Here is a 22,657-nt window from a genome sequence, read left to right as displayed (position 1 = left end):
ATAATTAACAAAGCATCAAAATTTTCTCTTTATATAATCTTTTCATCAATGTCTCACCTTTTACAGAACCTTTTTGAAAATATGCAGTGGGGAATTTGAACCAATTTTAGCCATTAATTAACAAGTGAGAAATTATTCTCAATGTGTTTTTTGTATTTATTTTTCCCCACACATTGCACCTCTGTTGCCTGCTATGCAGTACACATTGGACCTCCCTTATCCAGCACCCAGCGGGCATCCTGTCTTGCCTCCCCTCCGCAACCTAGCTGGGCTGCTTGGCCAGCTACTGCCAGCTCCCTGAATGGCACAGGCTCCAGCTCCTGCTGCAGGGTTCCAGTCCCAGCCCCCTGCTCCATGGGGCTGCTGCTTTAGCCCCACGTTTCTGGAAGCTGCCAAGGGACTCCAGTCCTGCGCTCCCAAGGGCTACCTGTAGTGTTTCGCCCCATGTGGACATGGGCTGTCTGGGGACTCCAGCCCCAGCCCCATGCTACTGCAGGCTGCAGCAGGTCTCCGGCCTAGCATTCCCAGGGGTTGCCATGGGGTTCTGGTCCCAGCCCTGCGTTCCCAGGGGCTGCTGCAGGACTTTGGTCCTGTGCTGACACAGACTGCCTGGGGATTCCGGTCTCTGTCCCGTGTTACTGCAGCCTGCTATGGGGCTCCCGCTTGGTCTAGCATTCCCGGGCCCTGCTGCAGGTTCCGGAACCAGCTGCACGCTGCAGAAGATTGCTGCGGGAGCTCTGGGCCCATGCTCTTGGGGACTGTCAGAAGAGTCCAGGCCTGCGCTGCCGCAGGCTGCCAAGGGACTCCATCCCAGGTCCTGCACTGCCTGCAGCTAACCCTGTTTTCTCCCAGCCCCAGTTGTCCCTCCTGCCCTTCGGCTCCCGGACTCTCTGGTCCATAGAATGCTGGTTTTTAGAGGTACAACCTGTAACATTGGGACATTGAACTAATCAGCTTTTCACACACTTCAGTTCATTTGCATACTTTGCTAAAATCACTATTTGCCCTGGTTGTCATGGCTACCTTTGATGACTGATTTACCTCAGAAGACTACAACTTTATTACATAGAGAGTCCCAATGAACAGTAATCAAAACATGGCAGGTTCTGATATGCTTTTACTGTATGCCTTTGAATCTGACCTATAAATTAGACTGTTTCTTTTCAAATGGTAATTTTTACTTTTCTCAAAAAGAGTTGTGTGAAAGTAAGCTACTTTCTACAGCTCTTTTTCATTACTATTTATATGCTTCTTTCACATTGGAGATTATGCTTTGAACATTTACCTTTTTAAAGAAGGGAAATTACAGGCATGAGTCCCAACTAAAACTGCTACCCAGTTATTAAGTCTGTCATTTAGATGCTGCAGGAACAAAGAAGTTACATTAAAAGCATGAGTTGTTTGCAAACAGTTTTATTTAATTACTTTCAGTATATTGGTCAACATGGCACTGAGTGGTGAAATATGGAGATTCAAAGATGGCAAATGCAATAAACCGTACATATAAGATAGGGAGGTGAACGACTAATCGACCATCCTATAAGCAAATGCTTATCGGATAGTCAACACACTAGCCGACTAATTGCTTCCCTCCTCCCCCTTGCTGCCTCTATTAGGAAAAGGCAGCAAGGGAGGGAAGTGGAAGGAATTCTTCAAAGCAGCAGTGCCGCATGGATCCCAGGGCCAGACCCTGGGCTCCATGTGGCGCTGCCACTTCGAAATGCTGCGTGCAGCCCAGGGTCTACTGCTTTGAAATGGAGTCCTCAGCTGGCCTTGGACTGCACTTGGCATTTGAAAATGGCAGCGCTGCATGGAGCTTGTGGTCAGCTAGGGACTTCCCCGCTGACTCTAGGCTCCTTGTGGCGCTGCTGCTTTGAAACACTGCGGGGAGCATGGGACCAGTGGGGGACTGCTTGAGTCCCCTGCAGGCCCTGTGCTCCCCACAGTGCTTTCACCTTTGAAGTGTAGCAACAAACCTGGGTGTGTTGCTACACTTCAAAGACGGAGGTGCCCTTATGGACTAATCGATTATTCGATTAGCTGATTATTCTGAATTTAACATCCCTAATATAAGATAACCACTATGTAGGCCTTCTGATTTTAGGTTTTAATAAATACGAAAGAATACCCACAATTTTAAAAAGCTATTTTTAATCTCAAACATTGGGGGGAAAACTAGGACTGATTACAGGTAACTAAGGTTTTGTCTGCACAAAGCACAGGGTTGTGATTTCTAAAGGGTACTAACATGTTGCACAGTAAGTGGTCCATGTAGCCAGCTGGTTCACACTAAAACTTGCCATGAGCACTTTATTGTAATGCTGTGACTCTTAGAGTACCCATATGCCAAAGGGAAGAGGCACCCCAGCATGTAGTAGTAAGCATCAAATGGTGTGATCATCTCACCATTGTCATAATCTGTATCAAAAAAAATATCGTGGAAGGTAACATGTGTGAACTGGAAACACTCTGGCAATTAATATCATCCTCATGTGAGCACTGCCAAAGAGATCGTATTGCCTGTTGTTGGTATCTTGATATCACACTGCAAGGAACAAGCAGGCTTTTGTTGATAATCTGTGATCTTGAGGAGTTTTTAAACACAAGCCTTTAATGGCAAGGTATTTTAAAGTCTCTTTCAGGCCCTCACCTTCTGCACTCTAAATGCCAGAGTGGGGAACAGCCTTGACAACTGCATTTTTTACATCCTTTTTCTAAATTTGAGAATAAACATCTTAGGCTGGAACGAACTGGCTACAATACAAACTTTCCAATTTTGTGTTTTCTGGCTACTTTTACACATGTTTTGTCTCAGCATTTACAGGTATAGTTTTCTCAAAAGGAGCACAGGGCATCAGGTGTTCCAAGAACAGGCTGGCCCCTTTATATTGGCTGCATAATTGGACACAAAGTACCAACAGGCCACTGAGTTTTTTGCTTTTTTATCTTCCCTTGCCCCTTTTTAGTATGGATAAGGCTGTGACTTCCAGGATCTGTCATTGCAAGCATTGAACGGGGAAAGGAAAAGATGATGCAAGTCCCGAGTCTCCTATTCTTTAATCTGCTATTTCAGCTACCATTCACTGTTCCAGTACCTCTCCTTCAGGTCTGAATTCTTGAAGTAGCTGCCCACAGGTGGAATGAAATACAGGCAGTCCCCGACTTACGCGGATCCGACTTACGTCGGATCCGCAGTTACGAACGGGGCTGCCCCAGAGTACACGGACTGCGGGACCTCGCGGTCCTGCCGCCCGTGTACTCTGGGGCTCTCTCTGCATCTCCCTGGTCTGCAGACCAGGAAGACGCAGAGCAAAGCCGTGGAGGGGCTCGGGCAGCCCAGGGGCTCTGGGAACCTACTGGGCAGCGCCCCAGCTGTTCTGTCCCAGGCTCCAGATTCAGCAGCTGTTGAAACTGATCAGGCTGATTCCAGGAAGCTGGGGGCAGAGCAACTCTGCCTCCAGCTTCCTGTAGTCAGCCCGATCAGTTTCAGTGGCAGCAGCTGAATCTGGAGCCAGTTCCGACTTACATACAAATTCAACTTAAGAACAAACCTACAGTCCCTATCTTGTACGTAACCCGGGGACTGCCTGTAACCCCCAGCTGCTGCTAGTGGCAGAGGAGGCACTTGAAGACAGAAGCTGTCTATCCCCCATCAATATGCATCTTTCATTAGTAATAAATACATACATGCCTTTGTGGTAAGAAAGATGGCTGCTACTACAGAGACCATAAGGCCACCAATGACTGCTGTTCCATGCTCCCTACATCTTACTCTTCCAATTAATGAAAATAAATGATTCCTTTCACTAACTAAAAACTATATATCTTAGCTCAGAGGATTTACACGAGCACTCAATGAATTGGAAAAAGTTCAGAAAAGGGCAACAAAAACGATTAGGGGTTTGGAAGGGCTGCCATATGAGAGATTAATAAGACTGGAACATTTCAGCTTAGAAAAGAAGAGACTAATTGGGGATATGATAGAGATCCACAAATCATGACTGCTGCAGAGAAAGTAAATATGGCAACAAGTAAATAACTTTTCCTTAACACAAGACCCAGGAGTCACCAAATAAAATTAATAGAAGGTACCCTGTGTTTAAAACAAACAAAATGAAGCATTTCTTCACACAACACACAGCCTATCTGTGGAACTCGTTGCTAGAGGACACTGTAAAGGCCAAGAATATAATAGGGTTCAAAAAAGAGCTAGACAAATTCATGGAGGATAGGTTTATCAAAGGCTATTAGCCAGGGTCAGCAGGAATAGTGTCCCTAGCCTGTGTCAGACAGGAGATGGATCATTTGCTGATTAACAGTTCTGTTTGTTCCTTCTGGGGCCCCAGGCATTGGCCACTGGGCTAAATGGCCATTCTTATGTTATTTAATTCCAAACTCACTCTCTAGAATGGAGATACTTTTAGATTACTTATCTGGAAAACTAGAAAAGGGAACAGACAAAAATAACAGTTAAGGAAAGAGTTCATACCAAAAAAAAGTGTAACTGACTCCCTTGACTTTTGCAGGTATTAATGAGGAGATCTTGCATGATCTAAAAATCAAAAAGGAATCATACAGAAAGTGGAAACTAAGTCCAATTACAAAGGATAAAGATAAGCAAACACCACACGTATGCAGGGGCAAGATTAGAAAAGCAAAGGCACAAAATGAGCTCAACCTAGCTTGAGACATACAGGGTAACACCACAACATTCTATAAATATATTAGAAGCAAGAGGAAGACCAACAACAGGGTAGGCCCATTGATCAGTGAGGAGGGAGAAACGATAATAGGAAACTTTGCCATTTCCAAGGTGCTTAATGACTTCCTTGTTTCGGTGTTCACCAAAAATTTTGATGATGAAGGGATACCTAACATAGTGAACACTAGTGGAAATGGGGTAGGTTTAGAAGTTAAAATTAAAAAAGATCAAATTAAAAATTACTTAGACAAGTTAGATGTCTTCAAGTCACCAGGGGCCTGAAGAAATGCATCCTAGATTACTCAAAGAACTGATAGAGGAGGAATCTGAAACTTTAGCTATCATCTTTGAAAAATCATGGGAGACAGGAGAGATTGTTAGCCCCTTACTAACTCAGTGGGAGTTTTTGGTTGGCCAGCTCCCAGAACCAAAAGGGGAAGGGTCTATGAGAAATCAGGGCCCTGAGACTGAGAGACCCCGGGGACAATGGGAAGAGACCAACACTCCAGCTCAACCAGATTGAAAGGTTGGACAGATCAATGAGAGAATTAGGCCAGGTCCCGTCCTCTGTGTGAGCCGGGATTCTCTGGGTCTTTGTGAGAAAAGGAAAGAGAGCTGAGAAGAGCAGCAGGAAGAGCAAGCTGTGTGGAGAGACAGATCTGCAGTGTCAGAGCCAGACACACACAGCCCAAGGAGCGCAGACCCTGCGCTGAGCAGCAGACCTGCAGTGACCAGAGAGCCAAAGGGGTCAGAGAAGCAACACAAGGAGCTGGAGTCTGGCAAAGCAGCACAGTCTGCAGCTGGGTGTGGTGAGCAGCTGGGACCAGCAAAGGGGGAAAAAGAGGCTCTGGGCAGGGACATGCCATCAGCCAAGAGGCCCTGCAGGCCAAAATGGGAGAGGGGTCCTGCAACTTATAGCCTGAGGCTGTGTGGTCACTGCCAGAACAAGTGTGTCCAATCTGCAGCCTCCCTGCAGCACAGCCAGGGCCTAAGAGAGAGCCCTGGGACCAATAAGGAACAGACTGAAGTGTCCTTACTCTCTGCAGACTGCTCTTTGTGATGTCCCCATGCTACAGAGCAGGACTATGTGTTCTCATTTAACCATTCTTTTCTTTTTAATCAGTTGTTGTTTAATAAATTGTATTTGCTTTGAACTGTATGAAATGATCACTAGGTCAAGAAAGCATCCTGTGTGAAGAGAGCACCCCGGAGGGGAGACACCCTAGCCCCTACCCCAACTGATTACACGGTCAGGGATTAAGCCCCAGAAAACCTGGGCCCAGCCTTGTTTCGAGGACTCTGCTACTCAGGAGAGTGGAAGGGGAGCCCTCAGTATCAGGGAGGCCTTTGGAAGTGAGAGCGGGGACTCAGATCCTTTCACTGGTCAATTTCACTAGGAACAGAAGCCAGGAAAGTTCCCCACAATAGCGGCACCATTCCCCCGCTTACATAGGCAAATACAACACTGGAATAAATTCCCTAAGGAGGTTGTGGAATCCCCATATCTGGAGATATTTAAGAGCAGGTTAGCCAGACATCTATCAGGGACGATATAGACCATGGTTGGTCCTGCCAAGAGGGCAGGGGACTGGACTTGATCTCTCGAGGTAATTTCCAGTTCAAGTAATCTATGATTAAACAAGCTGGTTTATTTATTTTATTAATACAACTGGATTTGAGTTCTGTTGATCACAAGTTCAGAACACCTGACAAATGTGTGTTTTCCCTCAATCATCTAGCAAGGGCACCTCTCCCTCAGGCTTTCAGGTCCCCACTCAGTTCTTTCCTTTGGTGACCTTTCTGAGTGGATATTTCCAGGCTGCGCAGTTCCCTGCTTCCTTATGTTATTCCTAGCAGAGAAAGGCAGCTTGCTTTCTTTGTCAACAATTGTAAGTTACTTCACAGTTTTTTCCACACATACCTATTTTATTCTAAAACACTACAAAGAAAACATATTAAAAACAATCAAAGAACCTATATAAACACTAAAATTCATTAAAGACCACTCCTACCTTAACATGGACTTTAGCTAAAGCAATTCTTTAAAGTGCCACTCAACAGGCTATTTTTTGTGGTGCATTAAAGCATCCGCTCAGAAAAAACACACCAGGGCCGGCCCACAACATTTTGGCACCTGAGGTGGGGAGCTCAAATGACGGCCCCAGGCCCCCTCACTTGGTCCCAAACTTTGAAAGGTCTCAATTCGGCCTTCTTCCTGTTCTACTCCTCTCATGGTACTGCTCTGCTACCCACATATGCACCAGCAGCAGACAATTTACTACACTCTGGATCCTAGTGGCGCCCCCCCACCACAGTCTGGCACCTGAGGCGGCTGCCTCAGTTCACCTTATGATAGGGCCAGCCTTGAAGCACACACAGATCAAGTTTTGTCCCTCCTTTATACCAGGTGATCTCAAACTGGAGATCTTGCCCCTCAGGGAATCAAGACATTGAGCTGTAAGCCTCCAGCACCATTTTGCCTCTAGCATTTATAATAGTGTTCAACATAAATTGAAAATCCCCACTTTCTCATACAAAAGGAGAAGGCACATTCACATCTGCTGTGTTAAAGGGATCACCAATACAAAAAATTTATAACTGTACAGTTTTCTGAACTGTACTGATCTCGAGTTTCCAGGGCAGATAATTAGTGTTCCTCCTGAGATAGTAATTTCAAAAGGTTGGGTCATTTTTATTCCTTTTATCCCTAGGTTCCTCTTAGGAAATCCACTTCCTACATGTTGATCTAAAAACTCCTTTGAAGTTTCTATTACTTTACAAACACTGCATTAGTCAGTCTTCTAAATTACATACATATAATTCCACAGTAACACAACTGCATTTTGAATACAATGTACATCAATAATATTTAACTTAATTAATAAAGTTCATTCAGGATATTGCAAGAAACTGTCAGTGTGTCACACTGCTAATGATCAAGAAAAAGCACTTTTATTAAGTAATGTTAGTGAATAAATTCAGCTATTCTTACCTGCAATAATTTTTCTGAGGTAAATGTGCTGTCCAACAGGAACCTGGAGGTGAGTACTCTGTGGCAACATTAAGCAGAAAAGTTTGGTATCATGGGTGACTTCTGTCTTAGAAACCAGTTTGCATTTTCTGTAGTACAACCCTAAAAAAGAAGGATTGATTTTTTTTTCCATTTTCATTTTTTAAAATATACCTGTAAATCAGTAAAGGTAGGCTCTGAAGTGCAAAAATATTCAGAAAACTTAATTATATTTGCATAGGGTCTCTATACTGTGATTAATTTCGGCTTTCTAGTCTTCTGTACCTATCAGTGGTAGTATAAAAGATTTTAAAAATATGTACATTTCACCATACAACACACTAAAAATGCAGAAGAATGTAATGAATTTTTATGACATTGTTTTAGAGATTTTATAAACATGATTTTGGTCTGAGGATTGAATATTTGTTCCATTGATATACTCTGAAAAACAGATAAAGGACTGGCATAAAAATGGGGAAGTGCAGATAGAGGACTGAAGTCAGGGGGCAGTAAAACAAAGGTAAAGAGAGTAATTAATGTATATGAAATTTTCCATTAGACTGATCATACTAGCAAAAGAGGTTGCTTTTTTCTTTTTCTAAACTACATTCCATATATTTAGAACACATATAGATCTGCTTACATGAGCATTTAGAGAGAATCTTGCATCGTTGGGGATACAGATTGGACCTCGCTAGTCCAAACGAGAATGATGGGATTTGCCGGACCAGGGAAGGTTCATTCTCTTGTGGCCCATGCTGCCACCGGACTTTGGCTTCAAGCCTGCCCCCGCTGCTGTTCGAGTCCCCTCTGCCGGCCGCAACCCTGCCAGAGCTCTGCAGCTGCGGCTGGAACTCCCTGGCCACTGGAGACAATGGGGCTGGAGCTCTGTCGATGGAGACAGGGCCAGAGCCCTCTGGCTGCCACTGGGTTTGGAGCTGCACAGACGCTGCCAGGCTAGAGCACCATGACCAGTGGGGCCAGAACTCCCCATCATGCCACCCATCCACACCTCCATACACAAACTGAGATGCCAATGCCTCCTACGGCGCTCCTGTCCCGCTGCCAGACTTCCTTGTTTCTGGGCTCTGTGGTCCAGAAACTTCCATGGTTCATGCCGGACCACGGAGTCCCGGTGGTACTACAACCTGTATTAACTATGTTACTGCTAGTGTATAAAGGGCACTGTTGCTTTATCACCCTGTATGTTACTAAAATTGTCTATGCTCCATATACACTAGTGCTTCCATTGTTGCTACCACCAATGGAGCTGTAGCAGTGATGCATTTCCCAAAAAATGTTTACATACATAGCATTTGCTGTTCATGTTCCATTAGGATTGTATTTGGAAATCTTGATTTCTTTTTTAGAACTGTACTGGGAACTTACATGAAGGTAGTGAGAGATGCTCTTAGACCATATGGATTTGCTGCAAACAGAAATTTTTCACATTTTCCTGAAAGATTCAGATTTTTAAAGACCAGAAGGGACTATTGTAAACAATTATGGCCTGCAACTATTCAATTTCAATTGCTGTGATTAACTAGAGTATATCTTCAAAATAACATCCCAACTTTATGAATGGCCAGTAATGGAGAAGCCAAAAAATATCTGCTAAATTGCACCAATATGTAATAATCCCTTCTGTTTGAGTCTGCGCTTTATTTTTAGCTGACATTGGTTTACTTATGAAATAATTATCAAGTATCACAGGGAAACAACTTTCTTTATGTACAAACAACATAAGCGTATCAGATTAAGACAAAGTCCTTAACAGATGATTAAAACTAGAAAAAGGGGGTACTATTCTCATTTTCCATATAAATGGAAAACAATATTGTAATTCTTCACCATGCTTTTTTCATTTCTTTCTTTGTTTACAATTCAAGTGTTCAAAATCAGGCAGCTTTAAAACAGTGACAAATTTTAATTACAGGAACAAGAAGATTCTTTATTCTAATCTATTCAATGTTCATAAAATATTAATGTGTATTAAGATATTAGAGAGTCACAGTTCATGATATTTTCTCAGTACTAATTAAGATCTCATCTATTTTCTACCCAAATTTCATACCAACTATATACAATTATTTATTTTAGAATTGCGTTGTTTTGGGAGTAGGTGTGAACTTACATTTATAAATGTGGAAGTCTAAAAATTTCAAAATATTTTATCAAATTCAAATCCAAAATAGCTCAGTTCTTCAGAAGATGTAGATATTTAAGCTATGTTATTAAACAGGCAACACAAAAGTACTTTCATTATTTCTTTATACAAGCAAATTATATAGTGCTCATTTTGGAGCATTTTTAGTAGCAATCTAAAAGCATTAATGGATTAAAGCTGACCTTAACTTTTAAGAGAGACTTACTAGTATTGAAGCTTCTTTTTTGTGGGTCATATTGTTGCTTTGTTCATCCCTGCACTGAGTATTTTGCTGTTAGATTAATCATTACCAAGAAAGGAAACAAAAAAAACCACCTCATGTAAGTGCTAAAGGATACTGGAGAATAGTAAGTATTTTTCATTGACTACAGTTGGTCCTGAGACTGTATATCACACAAGTGCAACCCTTTAAGGGCTAGAAGAGCACCCCTCTCAGTTCTTCAGCTGAAATGCTTTATTGCTTCTCAGCTCAAATAAGAAGTTGCTACTAGTTTATCAAGGAAAATACAGATTAAAAAGTTATTTTTAAATGAAAACTGGACATAAGTAATCATAGGGCTGGAAGAGACCTCAGGAGGTCATCAAGTCCAGCCTCCTGCCAAATGCAGGACCAATCCCAACAAAATCAATCCAGCCAGAGTTTTGTCAAGCCGAGACTTAAAAACCTCTAGGGATGGAGATTCTACCACCTCCCTAGGGTTATAACCCATTCCAGTATTTCACCACCCTCCTAGTGAAATAGTTTTTCCTAATATCCAATCTAGACCTCCCCCACAGTAACGTGAGAACATTGCTCCTTGTTCTGCCAACCGTCACTACTGCGAACAGCCTCTCTCCATCCTCTTTGGAACCTCCCTTCAGGAAGTTGAAGGCTGCTATCAAATCCCCCCTCACTCTTCTCTTCTGCAGACTAACCAAACCCAAATCCCTCAACCTCTCCTCATAGGTATGTGCTCCAGCCCCCTAATCATTTTGGTTGCCCTCCACTGGACCCTCTCCAATGCGTCCACATCCTTTCTATAGTAGGGGGCCCAGAACTGGACACAGTATTCTACATGTGGCCTCACCAGAGACAAATAAAGGGAAATAATCACTTCTCTAGATTTGCTGGCAATACTCCTCCTAATGCAACCTAATATTCCATTCGCCTTGTTGGCTACAAGGGCACACTAATGACTCATATCCAGCTTCTCATCCACTGTAATCCCCAGGCCTTTTCTGCAGAATTGCTACTCAGTAGCAGTAAATATATGTGCAAATTAAATGTAACCTTTAAGCATAAAAAAACCTCCTCACACAGCTCTTGGTGCCACAAAGTCTAAGCACCTTGGTATTACAATATATAGCTCTCTTCCTTCTTTACAGGTCATCCTGTTTATTATGGTGCAGTCAGTGCCTCCATATTTTCCTGGGGACATAATAATCCACTATGTTCACTGAAAAATGTCAATATATGCCAAAATTTTTTATCTTCTGCATATCTTCAGAAGAACTATTTAGAAAGCTCTCCATTAATAACAAATTCCCAAAATGTAAGTTTTTTGTGAGACATTATAAAGGCCTAATATTTACTTCTACTAGCAATTTTCATGAAATTTACTGCGAAAAACTTGGATGTGCTTGTTTACATGTTATCGGATTAATGAACTTTACCTCAAATATTAATATCTAGAACAAACTTACATTCATCAGATGGTTTAAGACAAGTTTTTATTAAGCAGAAAGTAATTTTCCAAATCAAGATTTTACCCACAGTGAACTAATCTCTTAAACATTGTTCCATAGGACTCCTAATTACCTGAATGGGGCATGACCTGCTTGCTATGCAAGCTCATACCACTGCTTCCATTTCAAATTTTAAAGAAATTTCCCCTATGTATTCGAATAACTAAATAACTTTTTTTGCCACAAAAACTTAGCTCCTCACAAACAATTATATCGTTCTCAAAACAGACTTGTGAGGTAAAGCACAGAATCACAGAACCGGAAGGGACCTCAAGAGTTCATCAAGTCCAGTCACCTGCCCTCAAGGCAGGACCGACGACTGTCTAGATCATCCCTGACTGGCGTCTGTCTAAGCTGCTCTTAAATATCTCCAGTGACGCAGATTCCACAACCCCCTACGCAATTGATTCCAGTGTTTAACCACCCTGGCAGTTAGGAAGCTTTTCCTAATGTCCAACCTAAACGTTCCTTGCTGCAATATAAGCCCGTTGCTTCTTGTCTATCCTCAGGTTACGTCTACACTGCAGGCTTCTTAAGCAAGAACTTTTTGTGGAAGAGAACTTCTGCAAAAAATGCTTGTGCAAGAGCGCGTCCACACTGCCATTTGCTTTTGCGCAAGAGATGTGTGTCCACACTGAGAGACAGCGTCCACACTGCCATGGACGCTCTTGCACAAGAAAGCTCTGATGGCCAGTCTGCAAATGGCCATCAGAGCACCTGTGCTTTATCTGATAGGGGTTTCTTGCACAAGAATGTCTGCACATGCCTTTTTTCCGCAAGAGCTCTTGCTCAAAAAGGCTTATTCCTCGTACAAAGAGGAATAACTCTTGTGCAAAAAGCCCTGTCTTCTGATAATCTACTGTACTCTTTCTTGCGCAAAAACACACTTGTAGTGTGGATGCTCTGCGAGTTTTTGTGCAAAAACAGTTGTTTATGCTCAAAAACTCTGCAGTGTAGATGTAACTTCAGAGGCCAAGGAGAACAATTTTTTCCTTTTCTCCTTGTAATACCCTTTTAGGGTATGTCTACACTAGCTCGTTAGTTTGAGCTAGGTAGGCAAATGATAGCAACCGGAGTTGCAAATGAAGCCTGGGATGCAAGAGAGTGAGAAAAGCCCTTCTACACAGCTTTCATCAATCTCACAAAGATTTTGGACTTTTTTAGTAGAAATTCATGCTTTTAGAAAAGACTAATTTCCACACACCCCCTTTAAGCGTGATTTGATTGTTCCATGAAAACATGTATGGCACAGTTCAATACAATGGCTGTTTCTGAGGCTTTCCTGATACATAGTGGAATTAAGCAAATTTGTGTACTCACCCCTAGCTCTGTTTGGGATGTTCTCTTCCCTGCTACTGAAACAAGCTTTTGGATCCTCAGCTGATGGAACCTACTTGCACACAAGATCTAATGGGAAGATGATCAATCCTGTAAGACTCAGATCTAAAACCAATAGTTGGGAGACCTTTATCGAACACAGCATATTTGCTGATGACAGAACAGTCTCTAATTTCCTGGGACCCACATCACTACAACTACCCTGTATATACAGTGTGTCACTTTAATTGTTGTGATCAATAAGAATAAAAAGAATGCCCTAGCTAGGAATACATGCAATATTGTCTCAGCCCATTCCAAGAAATGAGTCTTCTTAACAGGGACCCTAGATCAGCGGTGGCCAACCTGCGGCCCGTGGAACCACTGGGTGCCCTCCTACCCCATATGCCTCTCGCGCACTGGGCCATCAGAGCTCTTCACTACCTATGTCTTCCCCCTCCTCCTCCCAGCACTTTTGGAAGAGCCACAAATCACTTGAATTGAATTTCACCCCTGCTCTTCCGCCTCCCTCCCAAAGCTGTGGGGGGGAGGAGAAGGTAAGTGGGGGGCTCTGGTGCTCCCATGCATGAAAGGCACATGGGGGACGAAGGACACACGGGGGGCCACAGGTGGAACTTCAGAGGGCCATGTGCTTCTGCAGCCCTCTGAGGAGAAGGAAGGCCCTGCGTTCACTCCCTCTGGGGCCTCTAGCATTGGCCACTGTCGGCAGACAGGATACTGGGCTATATGGACCTTTGGTCTGACCCAGTATGGCTGTTCTTAGGCCACTCATGTGGCCTACCCGCTATTTGTGGTTGCCTATCCCTGCCCTAGATGAATTTATACTCAGTTTTGAAATGATCAGCCATGTCTCATGCTTAAAAAAAAAACCTGAAATGCTTTTTGCAACTTTTGTGGAAAATACTGCATCACTGTGCTAGCAGATGAGAACCAGGAAGAAGCTAGAAAATCTAATTTCACTACCTAAACTAAATGAAGTACAACTAGTAAACAACAAGCATTTAAGATTAAAAGTAACTTACATGATTTAATATGAAATAAGTAATAGGTGACAAATATTTTATTAAGTATGACTTTTGCCTAATATTGTTCCTTTAAAGAATCTCCTATATAAAGCAAACGTCAGAGCATAATATTCAAGTGCTTGCCTGTTTGATTCCAGCCTCGCACAGCAGTATGAATAGGTTTTGATGATCTCAACTTATCTCCTGATAGGTAGATTTCCATACTACACACTTTCCAAAAAAAAAAAAAAAAACCACACCACACACCTACAAGAAAAATCATGCTCCAATGGCTGGAAGAATATAACAGCTGTTATGTTCTACCACTTCACTAAATATATTTTAATGGGTACATTCTGCCTTTTTTCTACAATATATGTTCTAACAGTATGCTAGTACAAAGGCCTTCAGCTTTTTGTTTGTACATTAAATGGAGAGATACGCCTAGCCACAGTTAAGATTAAAATCAATAAATTATTAAATTGATTTTCTATAAAGTATCATGTAATTGCTGAAACATACCTTCCATACAACTTTGACTTCAAATATTACTTACATTGCAACAAAGGAAAAAATTAACAAGAGAGGGGATACTATCGACGCTTATAAAAAACAATTCCTCAAGAAAAATCTCTAAATTGGGTCTTGTAAAAACTGAGGAACAAGACTGATGGAATAGCTTGAAATGCTCAAAAGATTTCTTTTGAAGCGTTTCTCCATATTGATTACTCCTGAAGTATAACTTTGTTTTTTCTTGGAAATATTCAAATGATTTTCTTGTAAATCAGTTCCCTTTAGAAGTTTGTCACATTTCCTAAACTATTATAATAATTTAATTTGATGCTGTCTTACCAACATAAGAAGAAAAAAAATATCATCAAGTTTGAAAAGAGTTCATTACAGGTTTTAGATGTCCATGTGTGTCTGGATTTCCAATACAGAAAGCCATAACAACTGCAACAAAATAAATACCATACTGCTTCAGTCAGAAAGTCAGCTGACATGATGGTTTTCGGAAAGGGTTTAGTTCTATCCAAATAGAAAGCGAACGCTCATATGTCATCGAGGATGTTCAAAGCTGCATCTTGCTGGTTGCACTGAGGCTTCAGGAAGAAGCAAAAGAGGTGGATAGTTTGACTGATATGGAAAGAGGATGGTACCTTGGGTAAGAATTTGTGATATGGATCAGTGCTCCCTCTAAGATTTTCCATCCGTGAGCAGAGTGAATTTTGTCTTGTGCACCAATATCAACGTCATGTACGCTTGATCAAATGCGTGCCTCTGTGGCATCCACCAGTTACTAACAAAATAGTGTGTGTGTGTGTGTGTGTGTGTGTGTGTGTGTGTGTGTAATATAAATTGTTATGTAAGAAAAAATCCTAAAACAAGGGATAATTAACAAGGTGCATGACTCTGCACCCACCTACCCTGAATACCACCAAGCTTGGAACCCCAGTTTCACTCCCACCCAGCCTCCATATGTTCCCCAACCCCTACATCTCCATCCTGTGCACCCTTTACCACTAACCCTGCATTGTGCCCCCTATTCTCCTAACTTCTGCACAGTGACCCCTTCATCCCAACCACTACACTTTCCTCCCACCTGTGCCCTCAACGCCCTAATGCATATTTTCTGGCTTCTAAATACTTAATGCAACTGATGCACGTAAAGTTTTCAAAATCTGAATTAAAAAAAGGAGGGGAAATTGAAAACCCATAAAATCTTAGCTTTTTAGATAAAATGATATACAATTTTAATATTCTCTTAAACTAGTTCTTGGCAAATGGACGACTGGTAAGGTGGGCATCAATATGTTGATCAAAAGTACACAGACCAAGTAAAAGTGTGAGCACCTGAAACAAATCTTTACTTTCACCAAAAATAAGATATAGCTAACCTCTGAAGTTGCGAGTAGCACTTAAACCTCTAAGTGTATTTCCCTTTCAGAACGTGAAAGGAAAATATTTAACACAGATCATCAGGGAGAGATTTCAGATCCATTTTAGCAAGCATGTAATGATACTTGTATTCGTTTTATATTTCCTGCCTACAAGTCCCAAGCTCTAACCAAGAGATGAAACCACCTAAAAAATAATTTACCTTTCTGCAACTCACCACCAGTTAGCCATACACATACTGTCCTCTTTTCCACATGCTCTGAATGACACAACTCCTGACCTCTTATTTCACCACTGTGTGGGAAACTTAAGTTCATCACTTAACTATTTACAGCAAATCATTGGTAAGGATTTTTCTATACTCAATACACACAATACTGCCCTCTCACTGGAGTCTTGGGCAATGCAGTGTGGTCTAGGCTTGAAGAAAAGTCACTTTATAGGTGTCTGATATGTGAGGGAGCCTGGCTGTGCCTTGCAACTAAACTTTAAAGCGGGGCAGTCGCCCGCCGCCACATGGCCCAGCCAGCCAGCTACAGCATTCCGCATGCAGGAGCTGGAACCAGGGCCAGCAGGGATAGCCCCACCACACCCCGGCTCCAGTCAGAGCAAAGGGGGGCAGCCACCCACCACCATGTGGCCCACCACAACCTCCACCACTCACCTTCCATTCCAGCAGGAAAGTGAGTGGTGGTGAATACTGCAGTACAGCTCTGCATATGAGATGGGTGGGCCTAACATTTTTTGTGCACAGCCACGCAGGCGCACAGCTTAGAGGGTACCCTGACATGGATGTAACAACTTTGCCTTTATGAAAAGTATGTCCAGGGGATATGTCATAAGGGCACCAATTTCATCAACTTGTCTGGTAAAGATGAAAACAACAAGAAAGGCCAGTTCTCTCTATAAATGAATGTAGGAGCACATTGCCATTAGTTCGAACACAGGTCTAGTAAGAGAGCACAGGATGTGGCCAAGGGTACACTGCTTCTGAACAGGTTACTTCCAAATCCTAGAACCATGGAGGAGCCATATTTCAGGTGGAGAAGCTGTGGATTGGGGTGGAAGATGCAACCCACATCCTGTTAAATGATTCATAGAGTTGGATAGAGAGAGATCGATTGGCATATCATACAAAGGAGGTAAATGTCAGATTTGCAATGGCCACGTTGGAGTTTTAACTAGGGACCTCCAAATTCACAGCCATGAAAACACATCACAGACCATGAAATCTGGTCTTTTGTGTCTCATAAGAGTGAACAGAATTCCTTAGAATTTCCCATTTTATTAACAACATCATAGTTTGCTCATTTAAAAGGTACAGGCTGAACCTCCCAAATCCGGGACTTCCTGGTGTGGAAACATCTGTGGTCCGGCACAGATATTGCTGGACCAAAGAGCTCTAGGAGCAGGAGCCAGCCAAGAGCCAAAACTCCAGTTTGTGGAGTCCCAGCTGGGCCAGCAGTGACTGGGCAGAGGAACCTCAGCATCAGTGGGGCCAGGAAGCATTGGGGAGTCTCCTCCCTCCCCCATTGGGGAACCCAGTGTCAGTCAGGTCAGGTGGCTGGAGAGCCCCTGGCAAGCAGGGCCAGTGACAGCTGGGGACCCCTGGGACTCCCGCGGCTGGACTGGGATGTCCAGGCAGCCCTGACTGGGAAACCCCCAGCAGCAGCAGGGCCAGGCATCTGATTGGGAGCTCCATCTAGAGAACCTTGCCAGCAGGTTAAGACAGCAGCTGGGGAGCCCCAGCTGGGGTACCTCAGCATCAGTGGGACCAGGTGGTATTGGGGAGCCTCTACCCTGGCCAGAGAACCATAGGTGTCAGTGGGGTCAAAAGGCCGGAGAGCCCCTGCCAGTAGGGCCTGTGGTGGGAAACCCTGAGGAACCGCCGAAAATAGCGGGGCTGGTGGTCGTCAGGCAGTCCTTGCTGGGGAATCCCTGAGAACCCATGGTGCAGGCAGATGGCAGCAGGACCTGGCTAGCTTTAGCGGGGCAGCAGCAAGGCAGGAAGCCCCAGAGAGAGGAGCCATCAGCAGGGAAGCCAGCAAGGGAGCCTTGACCTCCCCAGTCCAGCAAATTCCCTGGTCTGACACAGCTCAGGTCCTGAGGATGCTGGACCAGGGTGGCCCAACCTGTAATAAAAAATGCAGAGCATTTCAGAGTAAGGGACATTTCTTCCTACCACTGTGTGTGCAGAATGAAAGGGCAATTTAGGATTAAGTGAAGAGAGAAAAAATCAAGTTTTTCTTTTAATACTCAAGGGGTTGTTCTTGAAGGTTTTTCTGCAGACTGTATCAGAAGTATTTAGAAGCTTTTATTCTGAGACTTCTCAAGTTGTTTTCAAGATTCTCTTTGCTTTCTTCCAATTCTAGAAACCGGTGCAAAATCAGTGCAATTTAAAGCCACAGAATAACCATGAAGCTTCTCATAGCAACTCCTCACCCCCATTTTAAAAGTGGAGACTTCTCTGATTAACTACCTTGAACACTGGTGCCTCGTGTTACATTACATATATGGAGTCAAAACGATTGTGTCTCAATATATCTGTGGAATGCGTCTTTAAAAATTGTTGCAATTGTTCTGACCTCTATAACTAAACTATAGTTATCCCTTCCTGTACTTTCATTCAGTCATAAAAATTTTAATAATGTATATTTCAGAAATATAAAAAAATGTTACATTCCAGGTAATGGATAAGTTAGGCAATCAGAGCTATCGCCACTTGAAAAATTATAATAAGTTTCCTTGCTACATGCACCATCCCATATATTTATAAAAATCTCATCTCAGGGAGGAAGAGTCAACACATTCTGAAGCTGAACTCAGACCCGCCAGGAAAATGAGCTTTCACATAAGAAACAAGCTCAGAGGTCTGGGTGACTCAAAAGAAACTTTCCACTGGCTTGTCAGACTATGTTAATATCCATGACACCAGGGCTCCTAATTTTGGGATGAGAAGAATCAGAGTCTAAAGCACTACATGTAATAGGCTAAGAAGTTACAAAGAGAGTAATCTCCCTTAGCTTAATTTGTAACAAAGCATTTTCTGCCAAATGAAAACAAGTTGATCTCAAACAAGCAAATTTAGAACAGGGGTACGCAGAGGGCCCATATGGGCCAAGCAGCATACCACAAAACAGTTTAATAGTTGGCAAGACAGACTTCAAGAAAACAGGGCAATTCAAGGCATCCTCAAAACACCAATTCTCTTAGTTACAGAGTCTATCTGCATGATTGCTCTCTCTCACAAGGGGTGCATCAGTGATAACCACAGTTTGAATTGGAGCCATTTAATAAGTCCATTCCTTAGCTGACAGTTATTATCAGACTACCACTATAACCAAGACACCTCCAGAAGACATCGATCACCCAAATGCAGTGTCCCCTACACTGCTTATTATATTGGGAGATAAGTGTCCACTTAGATCTTCTGAAGTGGATATGAAGCGGAAGTATTATGATGAGATCCAACACTAGCAGAATGGCACGAGCTGCCACCTGCTGGATCTCTCATGTCCTTTCTGCAAATCAGATAGGTTTTGGATTCTGCCTTGGAACAGGAAGCATTTGAGTTGAACTCTAACAGCAAAGGGAAACTGTACACTGGGGAAGAGAGGGAACAGCCATGTAGTAAGTTGAGGGTCAGTAACATGGAGTCAGCAGGCCTAAATAGAGACCTGAAACATGAAAACAGCAACAGGCCTGCAATCTAGTGAGCAAGACTTTGGTTCAATAACAGGAACCAAGAAAGAGGCCTTAAAAATAACTATGTAATTGTGTAAGTTAGGTAGAGCATGGAAGGAAACAGGGAGGCACTGGGTACAGACTATAAGCCAAAAGGGAGTAACGGAACATCTTAAGGAATGTCCTGGTACAAAGACTCTCTAAAAACTAATGCACATACCGACCTAGGTTCAGGACCAGGTCGGAATTGACAGCATGAATGATAGTAAGTAAGCCCCCCTTCCGTAAGGTGAGGGTTGGTATCTAGGCAACAGAAGGTGGCAACCAGGAACGTAAAGAAATGATGTAAGTTGTTTGTACCTGTCTATAAAAAGGACATTGCAGAGCGTGCTCTCCGGCTGACCTTGGGAGGAGGGGGGGGCTCACTAGGTGCCTGAACGGCAGGTGTCATTGCCTGAACTTACAGAATGAACAGTAGCTTAACTCTGGCTAACTGTTGTTAATATCTGTTATACGGCAATAGGCCTGCCCGGTGTTGGTACCTTGTCAACGCGGCATAGTGCCCAGTGGTGTAACATTGTACTGATCTCTGTTACCAACTGGTAGAGCTTCGCATTTGACAATAAACTTGCTCAATTGATTTCAAACCTTGCCTGCATCTGTCGTTTCCGGGGCCTCTCAGAGATCTCCTGTGTTGACCCAAATGCATGGGGTCTAATACTCTAGATAAAGGGAGTACCGATTGTTACACACGCAGCCGAAAGTTTATCATCACCGACAGAGCAGAGGTCCTGTCAGGAGCGCGCCAGGACGACCCTGACCAGACGATGCTGACACTGACAGTTCAGACCACCAAAGGTACCGAGGTACAGAACACTGAGGTATGACAAACCATTGATACAGTTTTTTAGGGGATTTCTCCCTCTCCCCCAAAAGAGACAAGACACACAGGGTTACATACCACTGCCTTCCCCCCGGTCCCTCCCCTTTGCTGCAAGTGCAGAGCTGTCCAGCTGAAGGAGCTTGCCTCTTGGCTTCAGCTGACTCTAAAACTGAATGTTGCCTCCTGGGTCCTAATGCCAGTCACATTCCCCTTCTGTGTACTGCAGGAGTGGGCAATAATTTCTGATGGGGGGGCACTCCAAGAATTTGGTAAGGGCTGCACTCTCATTTTATTAATGAAGGAGGTGCAGGGATCTGGGATAGATGTTAGGTGCAAAAGGGAGCATGGAATAAGGGACTGGGGTGTGGGATCTGGGAAGCAGTTTGTGTGAAGGACGGAATTGTAACCTAGGGCAGTGAACTGGGGTACAAGAGGGGGTGCAGAGTCTGGGAGGGGAGTGTGACCTGGCATAGGAGTACAGAGGTTTGGGTAGGGGATTGGGGTACAGGGTCTAGGAGGGAGCAGGAGAGGATTCTGGCCTGGGAGAGGAGTGTAGGGAGGGATTCTGGCCTGGGGGTCATAACCTTGGGCAGGAAAACAGGTGGTGGTGGAGGAATCTGGGCTGTGACCAGGGAGAGAAGATTGGGGTGCAGGGTCTGGGAAGGGGTTGTAACTTGAGGCAGGAGTGCAGGAGGGGGTGCTGGGATTTGGGCTGTGACCAGGAACAGTGGATAGGGCTGCAATGCCTGGGAGGGGGTTATGACCTGACGAGGGTTGCAGGAGGGGAAACAGTATATGGAAAGATGTACGGGGGCTGAAGCAGAGGTGCAGAAGGTTTGGGTTACATGGGGTAAGGATACAGGAGGGGATCAGAGGGTTGGAGAAGGAAGGAGCTGGGATGCCAGAGGCAGGCTCTAGCTAGGATACCTTACCTGGGGGACTCCCAGTCAGCAGCACAGCAGGTTCCTTAACCAGGTCTCTACCTTCCACGCCCCTGTACTGCTCTCAGCAGCACAAGGAGCCATGTTTGCTGCTGTGAACCTGGGAGACAAGGAGCAGGGAAGGGCACTTCACATGCTGCCTGTCCTGCAAACAGGCAGATGCTATTGGAAGGAAACCAGCCAATGGGAGCTATTGGAGGTGGAAGCAGTGAGAGAAGCCTCTCACCCCTCCTCCCTGGGGCTCTCAGCATTCAGAGATGCACATGGTCCTGCAGCAGCTGGCTTTTGCCCAGCCCTGGTGTACTGGGAGCCTTTCTATTCTCTGTGCAACAGTAACTGGCTGTGGGGGGCTAGGTAAGGTGGAACTGGGGAAGTGAGGGAAGGCAGGGTGAGGAGGCATAAAGGAGGAAGGAAGTGCAATAGTGCGGTGGGAGGTGAATGAGAGAGTAAGGAGGGGAAAATCATGGGGGAAGAAGGAACCCAATATATAGCATCCCCTCAGCAGTAGCTGAGGTTCCCCAATTAAGCAGGCTCATCGAACCAACACCTTGACAAGCTCTTCCCCCGACCGACCACCACCCCTCAACAAGTCCCCCCAGCCCCCAGATCCCCAACCACCTATACCTATACCCCCACCCCATCAAGCCCCATTCTTCTAGCACCAAGTCCCCCTGTCCACTGAGCCCTCCACACCCAACCTCTCATCCCCAGCCAAGCCCCATTTCCTCAGTCCTAGACTCCTCTTGCTAAACTCCAATCTCCTAAGCTGGATCCACTGTAGTCCCTTTGTCCCTGCTCCCGGAACCTGCCAATAAGACCCTGTGCATCCACATCTCCCACTGAGCTGCCCACACCCAGACTGCCCCACACAGAAACCTCTCAGCCCACCTCCAGATTGTCCTACACTAAGCCCCTCCACACTTGGATCTTGCTGGTCTGAGCCTGGCCACTCACATTAGGTACAGAGAGGTAGGTCTTCTGGGGCAGGCCTGGCCCTTGCACTGTGTCAGAGTTGGGTGTCACATCACGGCTGAGTCCCTGTACTGGGGGACATGAGGCCTTCAGGGTGAACTCCTTCCTCAATACAGCCAGTTGCCTGTGCTCCCCAATTATATGCTGAAGCCATATTTATTTATTGACAAATAAAATTTGAAGTATTTAAAAATATTAGGCAAACCATTTTTATTTTTGACACACAAATTTTTAATATTTTGGCCTCAGGAGTAATACTCTCAATCAGAAAACCTCTTTAGACTAGGGGGAAGGCTTGACTATAAAAGGCAAAGGGACATGTCGATCTG

General features: G+C 44.1%; 1 protein-coding gene across 2 annotated transcripts in view; it reads right to left on the bottom strand.

The window, feature by feature from the left end:
• The window catches only part of CYB5R4 (cytochrome b5 reductase 4), an 84,791-nt gene that overhangs the window by 20,989 nt on the left and 41,145 nt on the right, over positions 1–22,657 (bottom strand). For both annotated transcript variants that reach the window (XM_075923822.1, XM_075923823.1), the window contains one exon: positions 7,695–7,835. In XM_075923822.1, coding sequence (XP_075779937.1) covers positions 7,695–7,835 — 141 coding nt within the window. The remainder of the gene's footprint in view (positions 1–7,694; positions 7,836–22,657) is intronic.

This window comes from Pelodiscus sinensis, chromosome 3 (assembly GCF_049634645.1).
Source record: "Pelodiscus sinensis isolate JC-2024 chromosome 3, ASM4963464v1, whole genome shotgun sequence".
NCBI lineage: Eukaryota > Metazoa > Chordata > Testudines > Trionychidae > Pelodiscus > Pelodiscus sinensis.
Note: the sequence above shows the minus strand (reverse complement) of the source record. Positions and strands in the feature narration are given on the sequence as shown.